This window comes from Xenopus tropicalis, chromosome 7 (assembly GCF_000004195.4).
Source record: "Xenopus tropicalis strain Nigerian chromosome 7, UCB_Xtro_10.0, whole genome shotgun sequence".
NCBI lineage: Eukaryota > Metazoa > Chordata > Amphibia > Anura > Pipidae > Xenopus > Xenopus tropicalis.
Window position 1 is genome coordinate 6,065,345 of NC_030683.2, and position 25,777 is coordinate 6,091,121.

At 44.7% G+C, this 25,777-nt stretch overlaps 2 protein-coding genes across 2 annotated transcripts in view; both read right to left on the reverse strand.

Annotated features, from left to right (window-relative positions):
- The window catches only part of fam204a (family with sequence similarity 204 member A), an 85,610-nt gene extending 77,181 nt beyond the window's left edge, over positions 1–8,429 (reverse strand). The window contains exon 1 of the mRNA XM_031905738.1: positions 8,424–8,429. Coding sequence (XP_031761598.1) covers positions 8,424–8,429 — 6 coding nt within the window. The remainder of the gene's footprint in view (positions 1–8,423) is intronic.
- Positions 8,430–24,110: 15,681 nt separating this feature from the next.
- prlhr (prolactin releasing hormone receptor) lies at positions 24,111–25,721 on the reverse strand. The gene is made up of 2 exons (XM_002940350.5): positions 25,604–25,721; positions 24,111–25,304 (listed from the first exon to the last, which is right to left on the reverse strand). Exon 2 carries the CDS (start codon positions 25,257–25,259, stop codon positions 24,228–24,230), a length of 1,032 nt encoding a protein of 343 aa, XP_002940396.1. The 5' UTR covers positions 25,260–25,304; positions 25,604–25,721; the 3' UTR covers positions 24,111–24,227.
- Positions 25,722–25,777: the final 56 nt, after the last annotated feature.

A 25,777-nucleotide genomic window follows, 5' to 3' on the forward strand; every position in this document is an offset into this window, starting at 1 on the left:
TCCTGCGCCAGGCTCGTTCCACCATTGAGCAGCTATTTATCTCACTGACAGCGCCGCCCGCTCCCTGCGCCACTCAAATGCCCCAAATTCTCTCCCTCGCTTGAGTGACAGGGCGGCCACTCTTTCTCTGGAAATAGCAAAATATCCAAACATGAGTGTTGTGGCGTATCGGTGGCAGTTTCGCTTCCATCTGCGTCATCCAGATAGTCCCCTCTACCTCCCCAATACCCATTCATTCCTCATTCTCACTGGGTTTATAGTTATGTGTAACTGTCACTGTGTCTGTCCCTTTCCCTTCCCTGCACTGCTGGTTCTGACTCCTGATACAACTCCCCAATATCCATTCATTCCTCATTCTCACTGGGTTTATAGTTATGTGTAACTGTCACTGTGTCTGTCCCTTTCCCTTCCCTGCACTGCTGGTTCTGACTCCTGATACAACTCCCCAATACCCATTCATTCCTCATTCTCCCTGGGTTTATAGTTATGTGTAACTGTCACTGTGTCTGTCCCTTTCCCTTCCCTGCACTGCTGGTTCTGACTCCTGATACAACTCCCCAATACCCATTCATTCCTCATTCTCACTGGGTTTATAGTTATGTGTAACTGTCACTGTGTCTGTCCCTTTCCCTTCCCTGCACTGCTGGTTCTGACTCCTGATACAACTCCCCAATACCCATTCATTCCTCATTCTCTCTGGGTTTATAGTTATGTGTAACTGTCACTGTGTCTGTCCCTTTCCCTTCCCTGCACTGCTGGTTCTGACTCCTGATACAACTCCCCAATACCCATTCATTCCTCATTCTCACTGGGTTTATAGTTATGTGTAACTGTCACTGTGTCTGTCCCTTTCCCTTCCCTGCACTGCTGGTTCTGACTCCTGATACAACTCCCCAATACCCATTCATTCCTCATTCTCCCTGGGTTTATAGTTATGTGTAACTGTCACTGTGTCTGTCCCTTTCCCTTCCCTGCACTGCTGGTTCTGACTCCTGATACAACTCCCCAATACCCATTCATTCCTCATTCTCACTGGGTTTATAGTTATGTGTAACTGTCACTGTGCCTGTCCCTTTCCCTTCCCTGCACTGCTGGTTCTGACTCCTGATACAACTCCCCAATATCCATTCATTCCTCATTCTCACTGGGTTTATAGTTATGTGTAACTGTCACTGTGTCTGTCCCTTTCCCTTCCCTGCACTGCTGGTTCTGACTCCTGATACAACTCCCCAATATCCATTCATTCCTCATTCTCACTGGGTTTATAGTTATGTGTAACTGTCACTGTGTCTGTCCCTTTCCCTTCCCTGCACTGCTGGTTCTGACTCCTGATACAACTCCCCAATACCCATTCATTCCTCATTCTCACTGGGTTTATAGTTATGTGTAACTGTCACTGTGTCTGTCCCTTTCCCTTCCCTGCACTGCTGGTTCTGACTCCTGATACAACTCCCCAATACCCATTCATTCCTCATTCTCACTGGGTTTATAGTTATGTGTAACTGTCACTGTGTCTGTCCCTTTCCCTTCCCTGCACTGCTGGTTCTGACTCCTGATACAACTCCCCAATATCCATTCATTCCTCATTCTCACTGGGTTTATAGTTATGTGTAACTGTCACTGTGTCTGTCCCTTTCCCTTCCCTGCACTACTGGTTCTGACTCCTGATACAACTCCCCATTATCCATTCATTCCTCATTCTCACTGGGTTTATAGTTATGTGTAACTGTCACTGTGTCTGTCCCTTTCCCTTCCCTGCACTGCTGGTTCTGACTCCTGATACAACTCCCCAATATCCATTCATTCCTCATTCTCACTGGGTTTATAGTTATGTGTAACTGTCACTGTGCCTGTCCCTTTCCCTTCCCTGCACTGCTGGTTCTGACTCCTGATACAACTTCCCAGTATCCATTCATTCCTCATTCTCACTGGGTTTATAGTTATGTGTAACTGTCACTGTGTCTGTCCCTTTCCCTTCCCTGCACTGCTGGTTCTGACTCCTGATACAACTTCCCAGTATCCATATACTCCTTAGTTTGGGGAGGATATAGCTTTGGCCAGTAGAAGATGCCCTAGCTCCATCCATTTGTGTTTCCTGCAAAGAAGTCAAGCTTCTCCCTATGAAGCTTTGCTTTCACTCGGGTTAAAGGCAGGTTTTATGCCAAGTGGAACTTGTCGAACCCTATTTTATGCCCGGTGGGCCGATGGCCATATGGGCACTGGTGCCTTCTGAACACAAGGATACAAATTCCTGCACTTGGATTAATACCCAGAACATAGGAATAACACCCTTCCCTGAGACATTCACTATCCTCCGCTGCCCTCTGGTGGAATTTCAAAGAAATTGTAAAAGAAAAACAACGTATTGTGCACTGAAAAAGTTGCCACAAAAAAAAACTCCAGTACGTTTTGCAAAATTTCCAGCAACACAAAACAGAACGGATTCGCCCATCACTATGACGGGTGCATAACAGGGCCCTGCAGGTACCACCTCGGGACAGGGCCACTTTTGCTGCCTGACCCTTTTTTTTTTAATTTGGTTAAAACCTACAGGCATGTCTGGGGATACTTGAGTGCTCATTGCCCATTTTTGCCATGATCTTATTGACTTGTCCGTGGTTAATATGCTAATCCATTTTCTGTAGTGATCACACTGGCAGGTCTGCGGTTAATATTATCCATTTTTGGCAGTGATTTTACTGGGATATATGGGGTTAATATCCTTGTTATGCATTTTCAGTAGTAAATATAATGGCATGTCTGGGGTTAAAATGCTTGTTATCCATTTTCTGTAGTAATTATAATGGCATGTCTGGGGTTAAAATGCTTGTTATCCATTTTCTGTAGTAATTATAATGGCATGTCTGGGGTTAAAATTCTAATCCATCTTCTGTAGGGATTATAGTGGCATGTCTGGGTTTAATATACTTGTTGTTCTTTTTAGGTAGTCAGTATACTGGTGTATCTGGGGTTAATATGCTTGTTATTCATTATCTGTAGTGATTATACTGACATACCTGGGCTTAATGTGTTCATTATTCATTTTCTGTAGTGATAATACTGGCATACCTGGGGTTAATGTGCTCGTTATCCATGTTCTGTAGTGATTATATTGGCATGCCTGGTTAATTATGACGCTAAAGCAATTTTCACTAGTGCACTATACTTGGTGCATTTTATGGGACTTCAAGCTTTACTTTCACCTTAGGCCCCAGATTGTAAGCTTTTTTGGGCCCTCTTTATTTCTCGTATCGATTATTGGTTGTTTTTGTATGTAAATCTGTATGCTCAGTGTATACTCCCATTCATTGTACAGCGCTGAGTAATATGTTAGTAAGAATAATATTTTGTATAGATGGCCATGTATGTAGCACAGGGTGGGCAGTGGCAACAGCTGGGGGTTGGGCAATGATGACAGCTGGGGGTTGGGCAATGGTGACAGCTGGGGGTTGGCAGCAGGCGTGCTTATCTGTTTTGTCAGCCTATGGGGGTGAGGTTCCCTAATGGGCCCCAGGTACCCCAGTCCAACCCTGTACCTTTTGCCATAGTGACATACAGTAAGGATTACTTACACCATCCCCACCCATATAATTTTCATTACAACTGTATTTTATTAGGGGATAATTAGGGGGTCGTAAATCTGTGCAAACAAACAAATACGACCCATTGTTTCGCTCTTCTTGGGAAACAATCCCCATTGTATCTGTGGGGCCGCGGCGAGTTTGGCATCAAACAGGCCGTATTTCACGGCGCATTAGTGGCCGCGCCGAGCCCTCTGTATAGGAGCAGCCGTCCAGATGTTGCTTCGCATGTTACCAGCGAGGGGTCGGGGGGGTGGGAAGCGCTCGGCGAGGAGGAGCTGCACTTTGCTACACAAATTCTTCTTCCAACTCTCATTGAGAATTCTTGGGGGTTGGGGGGGGGAGGAATTACATTGTATTACTATTGAGCCTCATTCACAAGTACAGGTAGGACTAGAAAAAAAAATGAGGGGTACATGGGAATTTTGAGTGAACTATTAGTATGATGTAGAGAGTAATATTCTGAAAATTTGCAATTGGTCTTCATTTTTTACTATTTTTGTTTAGTTTTTTTGTTATTTCACTTTTTTTTCAGCAGCTCTCCAGTTTGGAATGTTAGTAGCTATCTGGTTGCTAAGGTCCAACTGACCTTAGCAACCATGGAGTGGTTTGAACGAGAGACTGGTATATGAATAGGAGAGGGGTGGAATAGGGAGATAAGGAATAAAAAGTAACAATAACAATAAAACTGGAGCCTCACAGAGCAATAGGGTTTGGCTGCCGGGGTCAGTGACCCCCATTTGAAAGCTGCAAAGAGTCACAAGAAGAAGGCAAATAATTCAAAAACTATAACAAATGCAAAATGAAGACCAATGGAAAAGCTGCTTAGAATTGGCCATACTAAAAGTTGACCTACTGAATAAGGTACAGAATTCCTTTTGCACCAGCTGAGGGAGCCCCGGAGGAGGCCACACAATGGTGAATTGGGCACTTAAGCTGAGCTTGCCCGCGGGGCTTTATAGGCTTGACGTACAGAATAAGCTTTGGTGCTAGTTCCCCTTTAAGCAGGAGTTTCTGGGCCCTGCCGGGTCTATCTGTTTGGGATTAGCCGCGAGCGTTGGGTTCATCCCATGCCAGCTCAGCAGGTCTCATAAAAAATCCATATTTTAGAAGAAGGGTAAAATCACATAAAGCTGCCGGGGCCGGAATACTCCGCGCCTTGTGGTTTTGAGGAACAGTTGGTGCATTTGATCTTCCCAGACTCTGCCGATTCCCCCCCCCTGAGGCTCCTCTTTGCCCCGGGCTGTCCCAGTTACTCCGGCACGCTCAGCCCATCTCGCCAGTTTGGGGAGTGAATCCTCCCAGTCGGTGCCCAGTCAGAGCCTGGCGAGTGGTCAGCGAGACGTCTCCGGCATCGACGCTTTGTGACCCAAAATGGAACAAATGATGGCAACTAACTCATCCCTGTATGCCAGGTCCGGGGCCGGCCTAGGGCTAATTACACCTATTGGGCCCAACTAGTGCCCCGCACCAGGGGGAATAAGCACATGAAGCTGCCCAGCCTGCCCCCAACAGTGATTGCCCCATAATGCTGCTATGTGTTCTGGGCCATTAAAAGTGCTTGGGGGGCTAATAATCACTGTATATAGTATGTCGAGTGCCCAGTGCTTGGGGGCCACATGAAAATGTTGGGGGCCAATGGAACAAGAGAAAGAGAGGGGAAAAGGCTGGGGTTACACTGTCAGTCATTGAGCGAGGGGCAGGGACTATTTGCCCCCCCAGCCCTGGAACCCTGTGCCAGTCAGCAACACCTTGTGTAGGGGCCCCGCCAATATGGTCCCAATTGGGCCCCACAGTTTATAAGGCCGGCCCTGGCCAGATCCCCCCACTTTAGTTCTGAGCACTCTTCCACCCACCCCCTTTACTCTTCTTCATCGTCCCTCAACTGTACACAATCTACCCTCTGCATGATGGCCAACGGAGGGTTAATGATGACCTTTTAGTTAGCTGAGACTACTGAGTTACTGAGACAATTTGCAATTGGTCTTCATTTTTTATTATTTGTAGCTTTGTAGTTATTTCCTTTTCAGTTCAGCAGCTCTGCGGTTTGGAGATTTAGCAGCTATTTGGTTGCTAGGGTTCAACTTACCTTAGCAACCAGGGAGTGGTTTGGAAGAGAGGCTGATATATGAATAGGAGAGGGGCTGATTAGAAAAGAAAGTTACAAAAAGTAACAATAACAATAAAACTGGAGCCTCACAGAGCAATAGGTTTTTCGCTGCCGGGGTCAGTGACCCCTATATAAAAAGAGTTGGAAGAAGAAGGCAAATAATTAAAAAATTATAACACATAAATAATGAAGACCAATTGAAAAGTTGCTTAGAATTGGCCATTCTATAACATACTAAAAGTTAGGTGAACTGCCCCTTTAAGAGGTAGCCTTATGGTGGGTTGAGTTGGATATACATCTAGTTGCAGTAAGAGGGGGCCCCTGATATCTGGTGGGCCCCAGAGTCCCAGACCAACTGGGCAGCACTGGACATTACACGGTTATGATTTACATTTGTTTCTCAGTAACATCCATAGGCATCGGAACCCCCCCCCCCTGGATGGAGGCGGAGGGGCAGGTGGCGCAGGCAGAGGGGCAGGTAACTCGGGCGGGCTTCAGGGGGGCTCTCTTTGGCCACAAAAAGTGGGCATGGGCAAAAATGTCTACACTAGCCACGTCCCAGTTATGCCCCACCTGACCTATCACCTTACACAGCCCCTCCCATTCCTTTATAATTAAACATGTACCTGCCCTTTTATGAACAGTAGGTTTTGTCTGGGAGAAATGAACCAATGAAATGCAAGTGTTTGTCCCATATTGGCGATGAGGCAGAAATTGTACAACAGACTAAGCATTGGGCGCCCTCTAGTGGCCGGATTTGTCTATGGCGATGTTCAGCCAACAGGGTGCGCCAGAAGGTTCAGCCAATTTATATGAGGCCTTTGATGAAAACTTGGTCTCTCCCAGTACTTTCCTTACCAGGGGACAAGCCGGCCGCCAACCCTGCCACGGAATATTCCATTTCAAGTGAAAAAAACACAGAATGCTCCCTAAATATGACGGCTGTAATTTCCTTTAATAGCAGCATTATCCAGTTTAGCCCCCTCTGTGCTGTTTTCTGCTTGCGTTTCCCCTAAGGCAGAGGCGGTCAGACATTTCTGGAAGAACATTCATGGTTTGGGGCCCCCCTCCCCACCCAAGGCCTTGGTTCTAATCATGGAGGTGGGCAGTGACCAATTGCCACCCACCGGAGGACATTGTGTAGCCAATGGGGGCACCTTGGCATCCTTTATACTTGTTCTCCTTTGAGTTATTGCACAATGAAACAATTTGCAATTGGTCTTCATTTTTTATTATTTCACTACTTGTTCAGCAGCTCCGCAGTTTGGAGTTTCAGCAGTTCTCTGGTTGCTAGGGTCCAAATGACCTTAGCGACCAGGGGGGCAGTTTGAATGAGAAACTGGTATATGAATATATGAAGAAGTAACAATAACAATACAACTGGAGCCTCACACACTGGAGCAATAGTTTTTTGGTTGCCGGGGTCAGCGACCCCTATTAAAAACTGCAGATAGTTGGAAGAAAAAGGCTAATAATTCAAAAACTATAACAAATAATTAATGAAGACCAATTGAAAAGTTGCTTGAAATAGGCAGTTCTAAACAGTTACCTTAATGGGGACCCACCCCTTTAAGATTATGACCCTTTAGCCCACTCTCAGAGACGAGTTATACCCCCACGGTGTAACCGCGGGTAACATTATCATCCCGCCATATTTGCCCATCATCCCGCCACATAGGATACCAGCGGATTTGTCAGCTTTGAGAGGAGCTTTCCCTAAATATCATCATCAGCCGCCGCATTATGCGCCCCCATAAAGAGATTACATACAATAACAGCATTTACTAGCGCCGGGCCTGATTGCAAGCAGATGTCTCTGCCACCTCATTGTGCTCCGAGGCAGCCCCCCCAATTATGGTGAATGGGAAGGCCGCGCCGCTGTCCCTCTGCCAAGGAACACTAAACCCCAGCAATGTCTGCTCCTAATTTAAGGATCATTTTAAAGCAATTTTCTTTCAGCTGGAATGGAGCGGGGGGGGGGGGGGGGGGCAATGCAGGAGAGAAAATGAGATATGTGTCCTGGGGAGGAATGCGGGGATTCCGAGGGGCCGGTAGCACAGGATCAAGACACTTTATGACATTTATAAGTGTATAATCCCCAGGGGTGTCGGCCTAGGTGTGAGGTTCCGCGGTGGCTTCACTGACCTGGAACCTGAGCGGAGGGTGGGAGAACATCGCAGAACATTATAGTCTGAGATTAGCAAATAGTAAAAAAAAAGAATGACCCTACTTGATGGCTGTAATATTTGGCTAATGGCAGGTTTGAGAAGGTGGCTGGGATAAAGGCCTGGGGATGGGGGGAAGGGGATGTGGGAGGAGGTGTCTCCTGGAAGAAGGCTTGCCACCGGTCCGGTTTTGACCCAGACGGCCTGGTTTTTCATGGGACTGTCCAGGTCAAAACATTCTGCCTAGTTTTCAACTTTCTAAAAAGTGGGCAGAAATCCTCCCAATTGCACCTAGCAGACTCAATTACCCCACCCCCAACGTCATCACGCAGGCAGAAACGTCATCGTGTGATAACATTGTGTGATGATGTTAGCGGTTTGCGTGGTGACATTGGAGACATACAGCACCAAGGTCATCATGCACGCTCCTTTGTCTGCATTTATAACCTGGCAAAGGTGGCAACTCTACCGGGAAGTTCCTAGTTTGGTGGGTCAAAACCTTTCATGAAAGGCCCCTCCTGTAAGCCTCATGGTATAGGCCCTTTCCCGAAGGACCCCACCCGTTACCTTCATGGTATAGAAAATTTCCTAAAGGACCCCGCCTGTTAGCTTCATGGTATAGGCTCTTTCCCGAAGGACCCCACCTGTTAACCTCATGGTATAGGCTTTTTCCTGAAGGACCCCTCCTGTAAGCTTCATGGTATAGGCCCTTTCCCAAAGGACTCCACATGTTAACCTCATGGTATAGGCTTTTTCCTGAAGGACCCGTCCTGTTAGCTTCATGGTATAGGCCCTTTCCCAAAGGACCCCACCTGTTAACCTCATGGTATAGGCTCTTTCCCGAAGGACTCCACCCGTTACCTTCATGGTACAGGCCCTTTCCTAAAGGACCCCTCCTGTTAGCTTCATGGTATAGACCCTTTCCTGAAGGACCCACTTGTTAACATCATAGTATAGACCCTTTCCCGAAGGACCCTACCTGTTAACCTCATGGTATAGGCTTTTTCATGAAGGACCCCACCTGTTAGCTTCATGGTATAGGCTCTTTCCCAAAGGACCCCACCTGTTAACCTCATGGTATAGGCTTTTTCATGAAGGACCCCACCTGTTAGCTTCATGGTATAGGCTTTTTCCTGAAGGACCCCACCTGTTAGCTTCATGGTATAAGCCCTTTCCCAAAGGAACCCACCTGTTAACCTCATGGTATAGGCTCTTTCCCGAAGGACTCCACCCGTTACCTCCATTGTACAGGCCCTTTCCTAAAGGACCCCTCCTGTTAGCTTCATGGTATAGACCCTTTCCTGAAGGACCAACTTGTTAACATCATGGTATAGACCCTTTCCTGAAGGACCAACTTGTTAACATCATGCTATAGACCCTTTCCTGAAGGACCCACCTGTTAGCTTCATGTATGTATGTATGTATATCTTTATTTATAAAGCGCTGTGCAGTAGAATACATTAATACAAACAGGGGGTTAATAAGATAATAGATAAATACAAAGTATAACAATAAATACAGCAGCAATAAGTTAAGAGTCGAGGACACAAGAGGAAGGAGGTCCCTGCCCCGTAGAGCTTACAATCTATATGGGAGGGGTAACTAACAGACACAAATAGGCAAATATAAGTGCTGTAGGTCACAGTGGGTGACATTACAATATAAGTGCAATTACAATATAATGGTATAGACCCTTTCCTGAAGGACCCCATCTGTTAGCTTCATGGTAAAGGCCCTTTCCTGAAGGACCCCGCCTGTTAGCTTCATGGTATAGACCCTTTCCTGAAGGACCCACCTGTTAGCTTCATGGTATAGACCCTTTCCTGAAGGACCCACCTGTTAGCTTCATGGTATAGACCCTTTCCTGAAGGACCCCGCCTGTTAGCTTCATGGTATAGAGCCTTTCCTGAAGGACCCCGCCTGTTAGCTTCATGATATAGGCCCCTTCCCGAAGAACCCTGCCTGTTAGCTTCATGGTATAGGCCCCTTCCCGAAGAACCCCGCCTGTTGGCTTCATGGTATAGACCCTTTCCTGAAGGACCCCGCCTGTTAGGTATAGTTTCACTTACCCTTTAAACGAATGGAATCAAACACTAGATTCATCCAGTGGATTTCTTCCCTACTGCAGATTGTGGGGGTGCCCTGCAGATGCCCAGGTTATCTATTGAAACCACTTTTTATGGTTTATGTTACCTCTTATGAGCCATTTAAAGTGCTGGGGACTAATGAAGAGAGACTGGTTAGTATTCCAAAAATGCTTTAGTGGTGTAAGGTCTCCATCTACTGTTTGTCTCAGGGCATTGCAGCTAAAATGTAATATAACAGGCTTCATCTACTGTTTGTCTCAGGGCATTGCAGCTAAAATGTAATATAAAAGGCTTCATCTACTGTTTGTCTCAGGGCATTGCAGCTAAAATGTAATATAAAAGGCTCCATCTACTGTTTGTCTCAGGGCATTGCAGCTAAAATGTAATATAAAAGGCTTCATCTACTGTTTGTCTCAGGGCATTGCAGCTAAAATGTACTATGAAAGGCTCCATCTACTGTTTGTCTCAGGGCATTGCAGCTAAAATGTAATATAAAAGGCTCCATCTACTGTTTGTCTCAGGGCATTGCAGCTAAAATGTAATATGAAAGGTACCTAGGGGCCAATTTACTAACCATCAAATTTTTTTTTATTGATTTTGGTTTTTAGTGTTCAAATTTGCAGATAAAAAACACTCTGGCTTTTTTAAGATTTACCATGTGTTTAAACAGCTAAAAATCCAACTCTGACCATTTGCTGTGTTTAAACTTGCTGAGTTCATGTAGAAGCTAATGGCAGAGGTCCCTTCCCTTTCCCTGAAGATCCTTCTATTTTGTCATAAAACTGCGCTTGGTAGTACAATATCCCCACAATTTTGGGAAACAAATTTTTGTCTCAATTCACAAATCATCCAGAGCTATGAGAATAAGAGAGATACATTTTTAAATTAGCCACTAGATGGCACCACACCCCAGCGAAATTACACAAAATGTAACCCAATAGCTACATCTTGCTGTGTAGACATGGGACAGAAGAAGGTAATGACCTGCACATATGGTTTGTATGCCCTAAACTTACTGAGTTCTGAAGTAAAGTCATTAAATGGATTCTGTCATAATTTTTATAGGGTACTTTTATTTCTAAATTACACTTACAGCAAATAATTCCCTCTGCCATTTAAACTTTTATTCTTGAACCAACAAATGTATTTGTAGCTGTAATATTGGTGTGTAGGCGCCATCTCAGTGCCTTGTGCCTGAGTCTGAGCTTTCAGCCAGCGCTACACATTAGAACTGCTTTCAGCTAACCTATTGTTTCTCCTACTCCCATGTAACTGGAGGAGTCCCAAGCCGGACTTGGATTTCTTACTATTGAGTGCTATTCTGATACCTACTGGGAGCTGCTATCTTGCTCCCTTCCCATTGATCTGCTGATCGGCTGCTGGGGGGGGAGGGGATATCACTCCAACTTGCAGCGCAGCAGTAAAGTGTGCCTGAGTCTGAGCTTTCAGAAGGAGCCAGCACTACACATTAGAACTGCTTTCAGCTAACCTATTGTTTCTCCTACTCCCATGTAACTGGAGGATTTCCTACTATTGAGTGCTATTCTGATACCTACTGGGAGCTGCTATCTTGCTCCCTTCCCATTGTTCTGCTGATCGGCTGCGGGGGGTGAGGGGGGGGATATCACTCCAACTTGCAGCGCAGCAGTAAAGTGTGCCTGAGTCTGAGCTTTCAGCCAGCGCTACACATTAGAACTGCTTTCAGCTAACCTATTGTTTCTCCTACTCCCATGTAACTGGAGGAGTCCCAAGCCGGACTTGGATTTCTTACTATTGAGTGCTATTCTGATACCTACTGGGAGCTGCTATCTTGCTCCCTTCCCATTGTTCTGCTGATCGGCTGCTGGGGGGGAGGGGATATCACTCCAACTTGCAGCGCAGCAGTAAAGTGTGCCTGAGTCTGAGTTTTCAGCCAGCGCTACACATTAGAACTGCTTTCAGCTAACCTATTGTTTCTCCTACTCCCATGTAACTGGAGGAGTCCCAAGCCGGACCAGTGATGAATTTTAATAGTCACGATAATTTGTAAGTTTGTCGTACAAAATTCTAGAGAAATGCAAGAATATTTTGCCATTGTGAAATTGAAATGGCTGCTCGTTTCCATGAATCCTCTTTATTTTTCACTAACAGGAAGTGCTCCAGCGGCCATTTTAGGATCATTGGTGCTCATTCTTGGAAAACAATAATGAAAGTGTGTGAAATAGAAAACAATAATGGGTTTAACTTCCCCTTGAACATGTGCCAAGGACAGACTGTCACTGACTACTCTATTCCCCTGCTATTCTAAGTGGCACATTTACTAATCCACCAATCCGAATCCCGAATGGGAAAAAATCGAATTGGAAACGAAAATTTTGCAACCGTTGCGTTTTTTTTCATATTTTGCGCGATTTTTTCGTCGCCGTCACAACTTTATTATATTTTGTGCGACTTTTTCGTCGCTGTCGCGATTTTTTCATATTGAGCAATTCTAAACGGCGGAAAAAGCAATGCGATTTTTTCACGACGAAAAAGTTGTGGAAAATATACGATAAAGTTGTAACGGCGGCGAAAAAAACACGGGACATAGGAAAAAGTCGCGACGGCGACTTAAAAGGTCGCAAAAATACAGATCATTATGAAAAAACGCGTTCGGACGCTTTCGTGCATTAGTAAATCTGCCCCTCAGTCTTCACAGAACTCATTGGTTCTCGGCAGCTTAAACCTGGCTAAAAAAGTTTTACAAATTTCGAATGTTTGTGAGTTTTTAAAAAATTCCAAATTATCTAAAATCTTTTAAGAAAAAATGAAACAATTGTGTACTGCCAAAAAACACATACGGAAATCTAGGAAAAAAACGAAAGATTAAAAAAAAAAAATCGAACTTTTCTCAGAAAACCTTAGTAAATGGGCCCCTAAGTGTGCAACCAATAGTAATGTTTCCCCTATCAGTAGGAATTCCCTCAAGCTTAATTTGGCAATACAGGCTTTAGTTCTAATACAGCCAGGACTGGACTGGGGGGTGCAGGGCCCACCCTACTGCCTCAGGGGCCCCTCCACCACTCAAGAAGCCCCCGCCGCAGCCTTCACACCCCCTGCAGGGGCCCCCACGACCTGTCAAACCCCCTCCACTGACCACACATAATTTAAACTTACCTTCTGCATGCAGGGTCGGACTGGGCCGCCGGGACACCGGGAAAAATTCTGGTGGGCCCCGGCCCTAGTGGGCCCCGGCGGTCCAGTCCGACCTTTGCCAGCGCTCCCCCTACTGACTGTTCCTCCCCTGACGCGTTCAATTTATACGCGCTCGGGGAGGACGTCGGATGGGGGGGTTAGGGGGGCCCCTGGGGGGGGTAGGGCACAGGGCTGGCTGGGGCACCTGCAGGGCCCCTGGGGCGGGAGCCTGCACCCCCCAGTCCGACCCTGTCTCCATGAGGGAGAAAACCTGCCCATTATAAACCCTAAAACCTTCAGTACTTATAGCACAAGGGAAATACAGAGCGGAGCTGCTCCTGCTGAACCTCATGTAAAGGACTTGGTTTCATGGGGAGATTCACCCCCTGTGCTTTATATTTTACCTAATCAGGTTTAACAAACCATGGCTGCATTCTGTAGGGTGATAAGTAGACTTCTATATGTGGCCCCCAGTCAGACTCCAAGGAAACTTTATTCCCTGATTTTACCCTCATAGCAACATTAGGGGGCACTAAAACACAAGGGATGTGCAAAGACAGCAAACTGTACTTGGATCGTGAAATAATATATGGTTCCAACACTGTGTGTATAGGATATGGGGGTTACACTGTGCCTATATATTATACAGTTACTGTGTGTATAGGATATGGGGGTTACACTGTGCCTATATATTATACAGTTACTGTGTGTATAGGATATGGGGGTTACACTGTGCCTATATATTATACAGTTACTGTGTGTATAGGATATGGGGGTTACACTGTGCCTATATATTATACAGTTACTGTGTGTATAGGATATGGGGGTTACACTGTGCCTATATATTATACAGTTACTGTGTGTATAGGATATGGGGGTTACACTGTGCCTATATATTATACAGTTACTGTGTGTATAGGATATGGGGGTTACACTGTGCCTATATATTATACAGTTACTGTGTGTATAGGATATGGGGGTTACGCCGTGCCTATATATTATACAGTTACTGTGTGTATAGGATATGGGGGTTACGCCGTGCCTATATATTATACAGTTACTGTGTGTATAGGATATGGGGGTTACGCCGTGCCTATATATTATACAGTTACTGTGTGTATAGGATATGGGGGTTACACTGTGCCTATATATTATACAGTTACTGTGTGTATAGGATATGGGGGTTACACTGTGCCTATATATTATACAGTTACTGTGTGTATAGGATATGGGGGTTACACTGTGCCTATATATTATACAGTTACTGTGTGTATAGGATATGGGGGTTACACTGTGCCTATATATTATACAGTTACTGTGTGTATAGGATATGGGGGTTACACTGTGCCTATATATTATACAGTTACTGTGTGTATAGGATATGGGGGTTACGCCTATATATTATACAGTTACTGTGTGTATAGGATTGGGGGTTACACTGTGCCTATATATTATACAGTTACTGTGTGTATAGGATATGGGGGTTACGCCGTGCCTATATATTATACAGTTACTGTGTGTATAGGATATGGGGGTTACACTGTGCCTATATATTATACAGTTACTGTGTGTATAGGGTATGGGGGTTACGCCGTGCCTATATATTATACAGTTACTGTGTGTATAGGATATGGGGGTTACGCCGTGCCTATATATTATACAGTTACTGTGTGTATAGGATATGGGGGTTACACTGTGCCTATTACTGTGTGTATAGGATATGGGGGTTACACTGTGCCTATATATTATACAGTTACTGTGTGTATAGGATATGGGGGTTACACTGTGCCTATTACTGTGTGTATAGGATATGGGGGTTACACTGTGCCTATATATTATACAGTTACTGTGTGTATAGGGTATGGGGGTTACACTGTGCCTATATATTATAACAGTTACTGTGTGTATAGGATATGGGGGTTACACCGTGCTATATATTATACAGTTACTGTGTGTATAGGATATGGGGGTTACACCGTGCCTATATATTATACAGTTACTGTGTGTATAGGATATGGGGGTTACACTGTGCCTATATATTATACAGTTACTGTGTGTATAGGATATGGGGGTTACACTGTGCCTATATATTTATACAGTTACTGTGTGTATAGGATATGGGGGTTACACCGTGCCTATATATTATACAGTTACTGTGTGTATAGGATATGGGGGTTACACTGTGCCTATATATTATACAGTTACTGTGTGTATAGGATATGGGGGTTACACTGTGCCTATATATTATACAGTTACTGTGTGTATAGGATATGGGGGTCATGCCGTGCCTATATATTATACAGTTACTGTGTGTATAGGATATGGGGGTTACACTGTGCCTATATATTATACAGTTACTGTGTGTATAGGGTATGGGGTTACACTGTGCCTATATGATTATACAGTTACTGTGTGTATAGGATATGGGGGTTACACCGTGCCTATATATTATACAGTTACTGTGTGTATAGGATATGGGGGTTACACTGTGCCTATATATTATACAGTTACTGTGTGTATAGGATATGGGGGTTACACTGTGCCTATATATTATACAGTTACTGTGTGTATAGGATATGGGGGTCATGCCGTGCCTATATATTATACAGTTACTGTGTGTATAGGATATGGGGGTTACACTGTGCCTATATATTATACAGTTACTGTGTGTATAGGATATGGGGGTTACGCCGTGCCTATATATTATACAGTTACTGTGTGTATAGGATATGGGGGTTACACTGTGCCTATATATTATACAGTTACTGTGTGTATAGGATATGGGGGTTACACTGTGCCTATATATTATACAGTTACTGTGTGTATAGGATATGGGGGTTTACACTGTGCCTATATATTATACAGTTACTGTGTGTATAGGATATGGGGGTTACACCGTGCCTATATATTATACAGTTACTGTGTGTATAGGATATGGGGGTTACACTGTGCCTATATATTATACAGTTACTGTGTGTATAGGATATGGGGGTTACACCGTGCCTATATATTATACAGTTACTGTGTGTATAGGATATGGGGGTTACACCGTGCCTATATATTATACAGTTACTGTGTGCGTATAGGATATGGGCATGGGCGTCCACAGAAGGGGGCAAGAGGGGGCACTTGCCCCCCCCTGGAAAAGTAGCAAAAAAACAAAAACCTTACTCCGTTTCTGCACTTTCCCCTCAAGCCCGTTTTTGCTGTGCTCCGATTGGATCTTTCTTCTTGTGAATTCTCCAATCAGAGCACAGCTTCCTTGACAGACAGTAAAATTGACCAATCAGAGCACAGATGCACACAGGGATCGGGAGATTTTGCAAACTGGAAACAGAAATGAAGACTGAAAAGAAGCTGTAACTTTACCTAAGAACCAACTCTCAACTTTTGCTGCAGTTTTCATCCCACAGGTACTATACACAGGTACTATACACAGGCACTATACACAGGTACTATACCCAGGCACTATACACAGGCACTATACACAGGCACTATACACAGGTACTATACACAGGTACTATATACACAGGCACTATACCCAGGCACTATACACAGGTACTATACACAGGCACTATACACAGGTACTATACACAGGTACTATATACACAGGCACTATACCCAGGCACTATACACAGGTACTATACACAGGCACTATACACAGGTACTATATACACAGGCACTATACCCAGGCACTATACACAGGTACTATACACAGGCACTATACACAGGCACTATACACAGGTACTATATACACAGGCACTATACCCAGGCACTATACACAGGTACTATACACAGGCACTATACACAGGTACTATACCCAGGCACTATACACAGGTACTATATACACAGGCACTATACACAGGTACTATACCCAGGCACTATACACAGGTACTATACACAGGTACTATACCCAGGTACTATACCCAGGCACTATACACAGGTACTATATACACAGGTACTATACCCAGGCACTATACACAGGTACTATATACACAGGTACTATATACACAGGTACTATACCCAGGTACTATACACAGGCACTATACACAGGTACTATATACACAGGTACTATATACACAGGTACTATATACACAGGTACTATACACAGGTACTATACCCAGGCACTATACCCAGGCACTATACCCAGGCACTATACCCAGGTACTATACCCAGGCACTATACCCAGGTACTATACACAGGTACTATACCCAGGCACTATACCCAGGCACTATACCCAGGTACTATACCCAGGCACTATACCCAGGCACTATACCCAGGCACTATACCCAGGCACTATACCCAGGTACTATACACAGGTACTATACCCAGGTACTATACCCAGGTACTATATACACAGGTACTATACACCGGTACTATACCCAGGCACTATACCCAGGCACTATACCCAGGCACTATACCCAGGCACTATACCCAGGTACTATACACAGGTACTATACCCAGGCACTATACCCAGGCACTATACCCAGGCACTATACCCAGGCACTATACCCAGGTACTATACACAGGTACTATACCCAGGTACTATACCCAGGTACTATACACAGGCACTATACACAGGCACTATACACAGGTACTATACCCAGGTACTATACCCAGGTACTATACCCAGGCACTATACCCAGGCACTATACCCAGGTACTATACCCAGGTACTATACCCAGGTACTATACCCAGGTACTATACACAGGCCACTATACACAGGCACTATACCCAGGCACTATACCCAGGCACTATACCCAGGCACTATACCCAGGCACTATACCCAGGCACTATACCCAGGTACTATACCCAGGTACTATACCCAGGTACTATACACAGGTACTATACCCAGGCACTATACACAGGTACTATACCCAGGTACTATACACAGGTACTATACACAGGTACTATACAGTTCTAAAGAATCACTAGCTGACATTAAATTGTTTTTTGCCTGACCTGACAATTAAAATAATATATAATCTATCCCCTACCCTAACAGATGGAGGGTAAGTTAACTCTTTCCCTCTGAAAAAGCTCATTGTGTGTTTATATATTTGTTGTTGTTTTTTGCACTTACTATTTTTTTTTTTTTTTGTCATTGTTTTGTTCATTTATAGTAAGTTACAGTGGGGACAGTGCTGTGTATCCGTGCCCGTGTTATAGTGCCAGGGCCTGAATATCTGCCATCTGTACCCACTGTGTTTCACTGTATATAATGTGCTGGGTTTGTAAATACGGACTGCGTCTCACTGTATATAATGGGGAGTCAGTACCCACTGCCTTTCTTGCTATAAAACTAACATAAACACATCTAAAGGGGTGGTTCACTTTTAAGTTAACCTTTAGTATGTTATAAAATGGCCTATTCCTAGCAACTTTGCAATTGGTCTTCCTAATTAATTTTTTTGAATAATTTGCCTTTCTCTTCTGCCTCTATACAGATTTCAAATGGGGGCCAAAAAATATTGCTCTGTGAGGCTACAATTTTATTATTATTATAATTTTGTATTACTTATTTTTCCAAGTAGGCCCCTTAACTATTCATATTCCCATCTCTTGTTTAAACCACTACCTGGTTGCTAGGGTAAATAAGACCCTAGCAACCAGATAGCTGCTGAAATACCAAATGGAGAGCTGCTGAACAAAAAGCTAAATAACTGAAAAACCATTAAAAATAAAAGTGAATTCGAATGCGAACTACCCCTTGAAGCTAACTGATCACAAACACAAATGTTTGCAGATCCCCTAACAGAAGTGCGCGTATGAATACTTTTACATCCTAAACATTTTAGGGTAAAAAAAAAAAGCACCCCCACCCGCACTTTTGTACAGTATCCCTGGGAGTCAGTGGGAACGGCAAGAGGTAGTTGGGAGGTTAACTTTTACGCCAGCAGCGAATCCACTAAGAGTCACATTAGCTGTAGGTCAGTCTGTGTATGGGCCATCATTAGCCTCCCCTAGTATCATCCTGCAAAAAAAAAATATATATTTATATATATATATATATATATATATATATATATATATATATATATATATATATATTTGTCTGTTGCAGGATGATGCTAGCTTACTTGCCCCCCCTTGGAAAATTTTATGCGGACGCCCATGGATATGGGGGTTACGCCGTGCCTATATATTATACAGTTACTGTGTGTATAGGATATGGGGGTTACACTGTGCCTATATATTATACAGTTACTGTGTGTATAGGATATGGGGGTTACGCCGTGCCTATATATTATACAGTTACTGTGTGTATAGGATATGGGGGTTACACTGTGCCTATATATTATACAGTTACTGTGTGTATAGGATATGGGGGTTACACTGTGCCTATATATTATACAGTTACTGTGTGTATAGGATATGGGGGTTACACCGTGCCTATATATTATACAGTTACTGTGTGTATAGGATATGGGGGTTACGCCGTGCCTATATATTATACAGTTACTGTGTGTATAGGATATGGGGGTTACGCCGTGCCTATATATTATACAGTTACTGTGTGTATAGGATATGGGGGTTACGCCGTGCCTATATATTATACAGTTACTGTGTGTATAGGATATGGGGGTTACGCTGTGCATATATATTATACAGTTACTGTGTGTATAGGATATGGGGGTTACGCTGTGCCTATATATTATACAGTTACTGTGTGTATAGGATATGGGGGTTACACTGTGCCTATATATTATACAGTTACTGTGTGTATAGGATATGGGGGTTTACACCGTGCCTATATATTATTACAGTTACTGTTGTGTATAGGATATGGGGTTACACCGCTGCCTATATATTATACAGTTACTGTGTGTATAGGATATGGGGTTACACCGTGCCTATATATTATACAGTTACTGTGTGTATAGGATATGGGGGTTACACTGTGCCTATATATTATACAGTTACTGTGTGTATAGGATATGGGGGGTACACTGTGCCTATATATTATACAGTTACTGTGTGTATAGGATATGGGGGTTACACTGTGCCTATCTATTATACAGTCTACTGTGTGTATAGGATTATGGGGGTTACACCGTGCCTATATATTATACAGTTACTGTGTGTATGGATATGGGGGTTACACCGTGCCTATCTATTATACAGTTACTGTGTGTATAGGATATGGGGGTTACACCGTGCCTATATATTATACAGTTACTGTGTGTATAGGATATGGGGGTTACACCGTGCCTATATATTATACAGTTACTGTGTGTATAGGATATGGGGGTTACACCGTGCCTATATATTATACAGTTACTGTGTGTATAGGATATGGGGGTTACACCGTGCCTATATATTATACAGTTACTGTGTGTATAGGATATGGGGGTTACACTGTGCCTATATATTATACAGTTACTGTGTGTATAGGATATGGGGGTTACACTGTGCCTATATATTATACAGTTACTGTGTGTATAGGATATGGGGGTTACACTGTGCCTATATATTATACAGTTACTGTGTGTATAGGATATGGGGGTTACACTGTGCCTATATATTATACAGTTACTGTGTGTATAGGATATGGGGGTTACACTGTGCCCTATATATTATACAGTTACTGTGTGTATAGGATATGGGGGGTTACACTGTGCCTATATATTATACAGTTACTGTGTGTATAGGATATGGGGGTTACACCGTGCCTATATATTATACAGTTACTGTGTGTATAGGATATGGGGGTTACACCGTGCCTATATATTATACAGTTACTGTGTGTATAGGATATGGGGGTTACACTGTGCCTATATATTATACAGTTACTGTGTGTATAGGATATGGGGGTTACACCGTGCCTATATATTATACAGTTACTGTGTGTATAGGATATGGGGGTTACACCGTGCCTATATATATTATATACAAAATAAATCAAAACTATATTTTCTACATATGTTTTGATTTTACAATGCATTACTGACAGTACTGGACTATTAATACCCAGTATTATCCTTGTTAGTAGAATTCCCAGGCCAAGGACAGAATCACCTCTTTAATAACCCACTTGTAAAGTTCCTGTGATATTTACAAGGATTAATTGGCAATTAGTAGGTACAATGCAAATGCTGTGGACTCGGGTGACCCTGCAGCCACTTATGCTGTGTATAAGGGCAGAGAGAATGTCACTGAAGCTGCAGTTATTTGTGTATTTGACATTCCTTCACTGGATATTTCTATTTATTCATATTTACGGGAGTGTCTTTTTCCTAAAGACAGTACAGTATGGGGGTACAGCTTATTGTGTGCCCAGAACATTCCTTCTCTGTATATTTGTATTTATACATATGGGTAGGGGGTGCCATAGTGTTTCCCTTAGACAGTACAGTATGGGGGTACAGCTTATTGTGTGCCCAGAACATTCCTTCTCTGTATATTTGTATTTATACATATGGGTAGGGGGTGCCATAGTGTTTCCCTTAGACAGTACAGTATGGGGGTACAGCTTATTGTGTGCCCAGAACATTCCTTCTCTGTATATTTGTGTTTATACATATGGGTAGGGGGTGCCATAGTGTTTCCCTTAGACAGTACAGTATGGGGGTACAGCTTATTGTGTGCCCAGAACATTCCTTCTCTGTATATTTGTATTCATACATGTGATTTATTATGTGATTCATTTATAATTATAGTGCCTTTAGCTTTGTATGTTTGCCTAAATATCACTATGTGCAGTTCCCTATGCCCAGGGCCGGGGGGCCGGGGGGCCGGGGGGGTCGCTGTGTTGCTGCGCGCACTTCAAGGCTACAACATTCGGATATTTCTCAGACTTAGCAACCAGTTTCCCTTTGTGCCACAATGCAGCGATGCTGGGCCCTGTAAGATAGCACAAGGCTGTGAGCAGGAACATGTATAATAATAATAATAATAATAATAATAATATACACAAGACTTTCAGTGGGAAATAAAGGTTTTTATTAAGAAATTATATAAACAGATTTATAAACGGCTTTATCTGAGTGTTTGCCCTTGCCATAAGTACATTATAAGGATAGCGCTATATATAATTATATATATATTTGTGTATAACCAGGGTTTAGCATGTACCAAGGTCGCCCACTGTAACCCTAATATAGAGCTATTTCAATGTTGCCTTCTGATGCCATTGGTGAATATTTAAGGGTTAAAAAGTTATTCACTTTATTATAATTACTATTGTCCATTGGAGGTAAAAAAATACGGCATCAATTACACATTGATTTTGGGTCCCAACCAATAGGTTTCTTGCATCTCTTTGGGATGACCTCAAACATATTCATAGACAATAAAATGATATGCATGTACTGTACATTATGGGTATTGAAGCTACAACATTCAAACTGCGGCGGAACTACACTTCCCAGCAGCCCCTGCCATCCTTTGACTGCACAAACCAGTGTAAATATCAATATCTACAGTCATTCCAATTCCTACAAACACAGTTTTAAAAAAATTTAAAAATCACCATTCATAGACATTCCCAAGAAACAGTATTAACATACATTACCTGCACCTCTCTAGCTACGATTCGACTATAACTCCCAGCATCTCTCGGCTGCGAGAGGCAACAGGTTATGTTTTCAAAACTTACAGGATAAGAGGGTCTAGTCCCTGAGCTGGAGCACTTCTTGCAGTTTCATAAGCAGGCAGAGATGGTGCCTATAGTAGCAGTGGGGGGATAATAGCCTCTGGGAAGGGATTGGGGCTGTGGGATAGCAGGTATAGTAGGGAGAGATGGTGCCTATAGTAGCAGTGGGGGGATAATAGCCTCTGGGAAGGGACTGGGGCTGTGGGATAGCAGGTATAGTAGGGAGAGATGGTGCCTATAGTAGCAGTGGGATAATAGCCTCTGGGAAGGGACTGGGGCTGTGGGATAGCAGGTATAGTAGGGAGAGATGGTGCCTATAGTAGCAGTGGGGGGATAATAGCCTCTGGGAAGGGACTGGGGCTGTGGGATAGCAGGTATAGTAGGGAGAGATGGTGCCTATAGTAGCAGTGGGGGGATAATAGCCTCTGGGAAGGGACTGGGGCTGTGGGATAGCAGGTATAGTAGGGAGAGATGGTGCCTATAGTAGCAGTGGGGGGATAATAGCCTCTGGGAAGGGACTGGGGCTGTGGGATAGCAGGTATAGTAGGGAGAGATGGTGCCAATAGTAGCAGTGGGGGGATAATAGCCTCTGGGAAGGGACTGGGGCTGTGGGATAGCAGGTATAGTAGGCAGAGATGGTGCCTATAGTAGCAGTGGGGGGATAGTAGCCTCTGGGAAGGGACTGGGGCTGTGGGATAGCAGGTATAGTAGGGAGAGATGGTGCCTATAGTAGCAGTGGGGGGATAATAGCCTCTGGGAAGGGACTGGGGCTGTGGGATAGCAGGTATAGTAGGGAGAGATGGTGCCTATAGTAGCAGTGGGGGGATAATAGCCTCTGGGAAGGGACTGGGGCTGTGGGATAGCAGGTATAGTAGGGAGAGATGGTGCCTATAGTAGCAGTGGGGGATAATAGCCTCTGGGAAGGGACTGGGGCTGTGGGATAGCAGGTATAGTAGGGAGAGATGGTGCCTATAGTAGCAGTGGGGGGATAATAGCCTCTGGGAAGGGACTGGGGCTGTGGGATAGCAGGTATAGTAGGGAGAGATGGTGCCTATAGTAGCAGTGGGGGGATAATAGCCTCTGGGAAGGGACTGGGGCTGTGGGATAACAGGTATAGTAGGGAGAGATGGTGCCTATAGTAGCAGTGGGGGATAATAGCCTCTGGGAAGGGACTGGGGCTGTGGGATAGCAGGTATAGTAGGGGGAGATGGTGCCTATAGTAGCAGGGTAACAATAATATCTGGAAAGGTTTCCTTATTGTCCCAATACTATACACAGTTCTATCCATTTCTGAATGACCAACAAGGTGTCAGGGTTCAGTCTGTGCAAGCCATAATCCTATCCATATTCAGGATGCTCTGCGCACAGAGATAACATTCTGCCTCTGGGCTCCTGGACAGAAGGCAAACAGCACCCCCCCCCCCCCATTCCTCTCCAGCAAAGTGTACAAACCACTGTTCCATAATGCATGGGGTTTATGCCACTGTGCGCAAACAAGTTGCCGGGCCATCTGGACATTGTTTCCCTCTCTATAAATTACAGGACCACGCTGAGGACACAAGGCGCCGTGGGCCCTATCCTTTTCCTCTTCCACAGAAACATCTTTTTGAGTTCCCCTCGGAAGCTGTCGTGCAACCAGGCGTAGAGCAAGGAGTTGGTGCAGGCCGACATCATGGCCAACCAATGGCACAGCAGCTGCACCAGGTTAAAGTACTGCTTGTCGATGAGATGAATATCAATATCTTTCATTATATTGAAGATATGCAGCGGCAGCCAACACATGCCGAAGGCCCCCACCACCAGTACCAACAAGCGGAAGGTCTTCTTCCTCCTGGCCCTGTCCCACTCGGCCTGCACGTTGGTGATGTTCCCGGGGACCACCCGGTTCTTCAGTTTGACGGAGATCCTCAGGTAGGACAGGGCGATGATAATGAAAGGAAGGGCATAGGTTAGGATGAGGGTGCTGTAGGCGTACGCCAGGCGTTTCTTCTCCATCCCAAACCAAAACTCCTCACAGATGGAGAAGTCCAGCTGAGGGAACTCAACGTGGTAGGTGTGTGCCAAGGCCGGGGCGGCCATTAAACAACTCAGCAGCCAAATTCCAGCTAGAATGTAGGCGCAGGTAGGAATGGTCAACCGTCTCCTGAGGGGGTAAACGGTGGCGTGGTACCTGTCCACTGCGATCACCGTCAACGTGAAGACCGAAACGTAGACGGTCACCGGCTGCATCAGAAAGACGAAGTAGCAGAGGAAGTGGCCAAAAACCCATCCCCTGGGCTCGAAAACGTACGCCAAGGTGAGGGGCACACAGGTGGCACACATGAGCATGTCGGAGAACGCCAAGTTGCCCACCAGAAAGTTGGTGACGTTGTGCATCTTCTTGGTTCGGCAGATGACATAGATGAGCAGGTAATTGCCAAAGATGCCGGTGAAGACCACCAGGGAGTAGCAGGGGATGATGAGGGCTTTGTAGGAGTGGATGAGCTGCAGCCCCATGAACTGCTGGCTGGAGTTACTGGCCATGGCCGGGAAGAGGCTTTGGGTGGTGGAGATGTTCCTTGGGGTCATCGTTCCCTTCAGGTGGGGGGAAATTGTGCTCTGGGATCCTCACTCCTACAGCAGGGGAACAGGATATAGAGAGCATCACATTATTGTACCTGGGGAGGGGTAACAGGTAGACTCATACCCCGGGGACCCCCAGCCCCAATGGCAGGGGAACAGGATATAGAGAGCATCACATTATTGTACCTGGGGAGGGGTAACAGGTAGACTCATACCCCGGGGACCCCCAGCCCCAATGGCAGGGGAACAGGATATAGAGAGCATCACATTATTGTACCTGGGGAGGGGTAACAGGTAGACTCATACCCCGGGGACCCCCAGCCCCAATGGCAGGCAGGCTGCCTACTTACTGCTCCGGGGAGCTGGAGGCATCTGCAGCCGCTGCTTCTTCTACTGCCTCCGACACTAACGGCTTCTCTAACAGCAAAGTGAGAGCTGGGGGGAGTGACAGGGAGGAGGGGGCTATCCCACTCTGTGTGTGTGTGTGTGTTATGTCTATGTGTGTGTCTGTGTGTATGTCTATG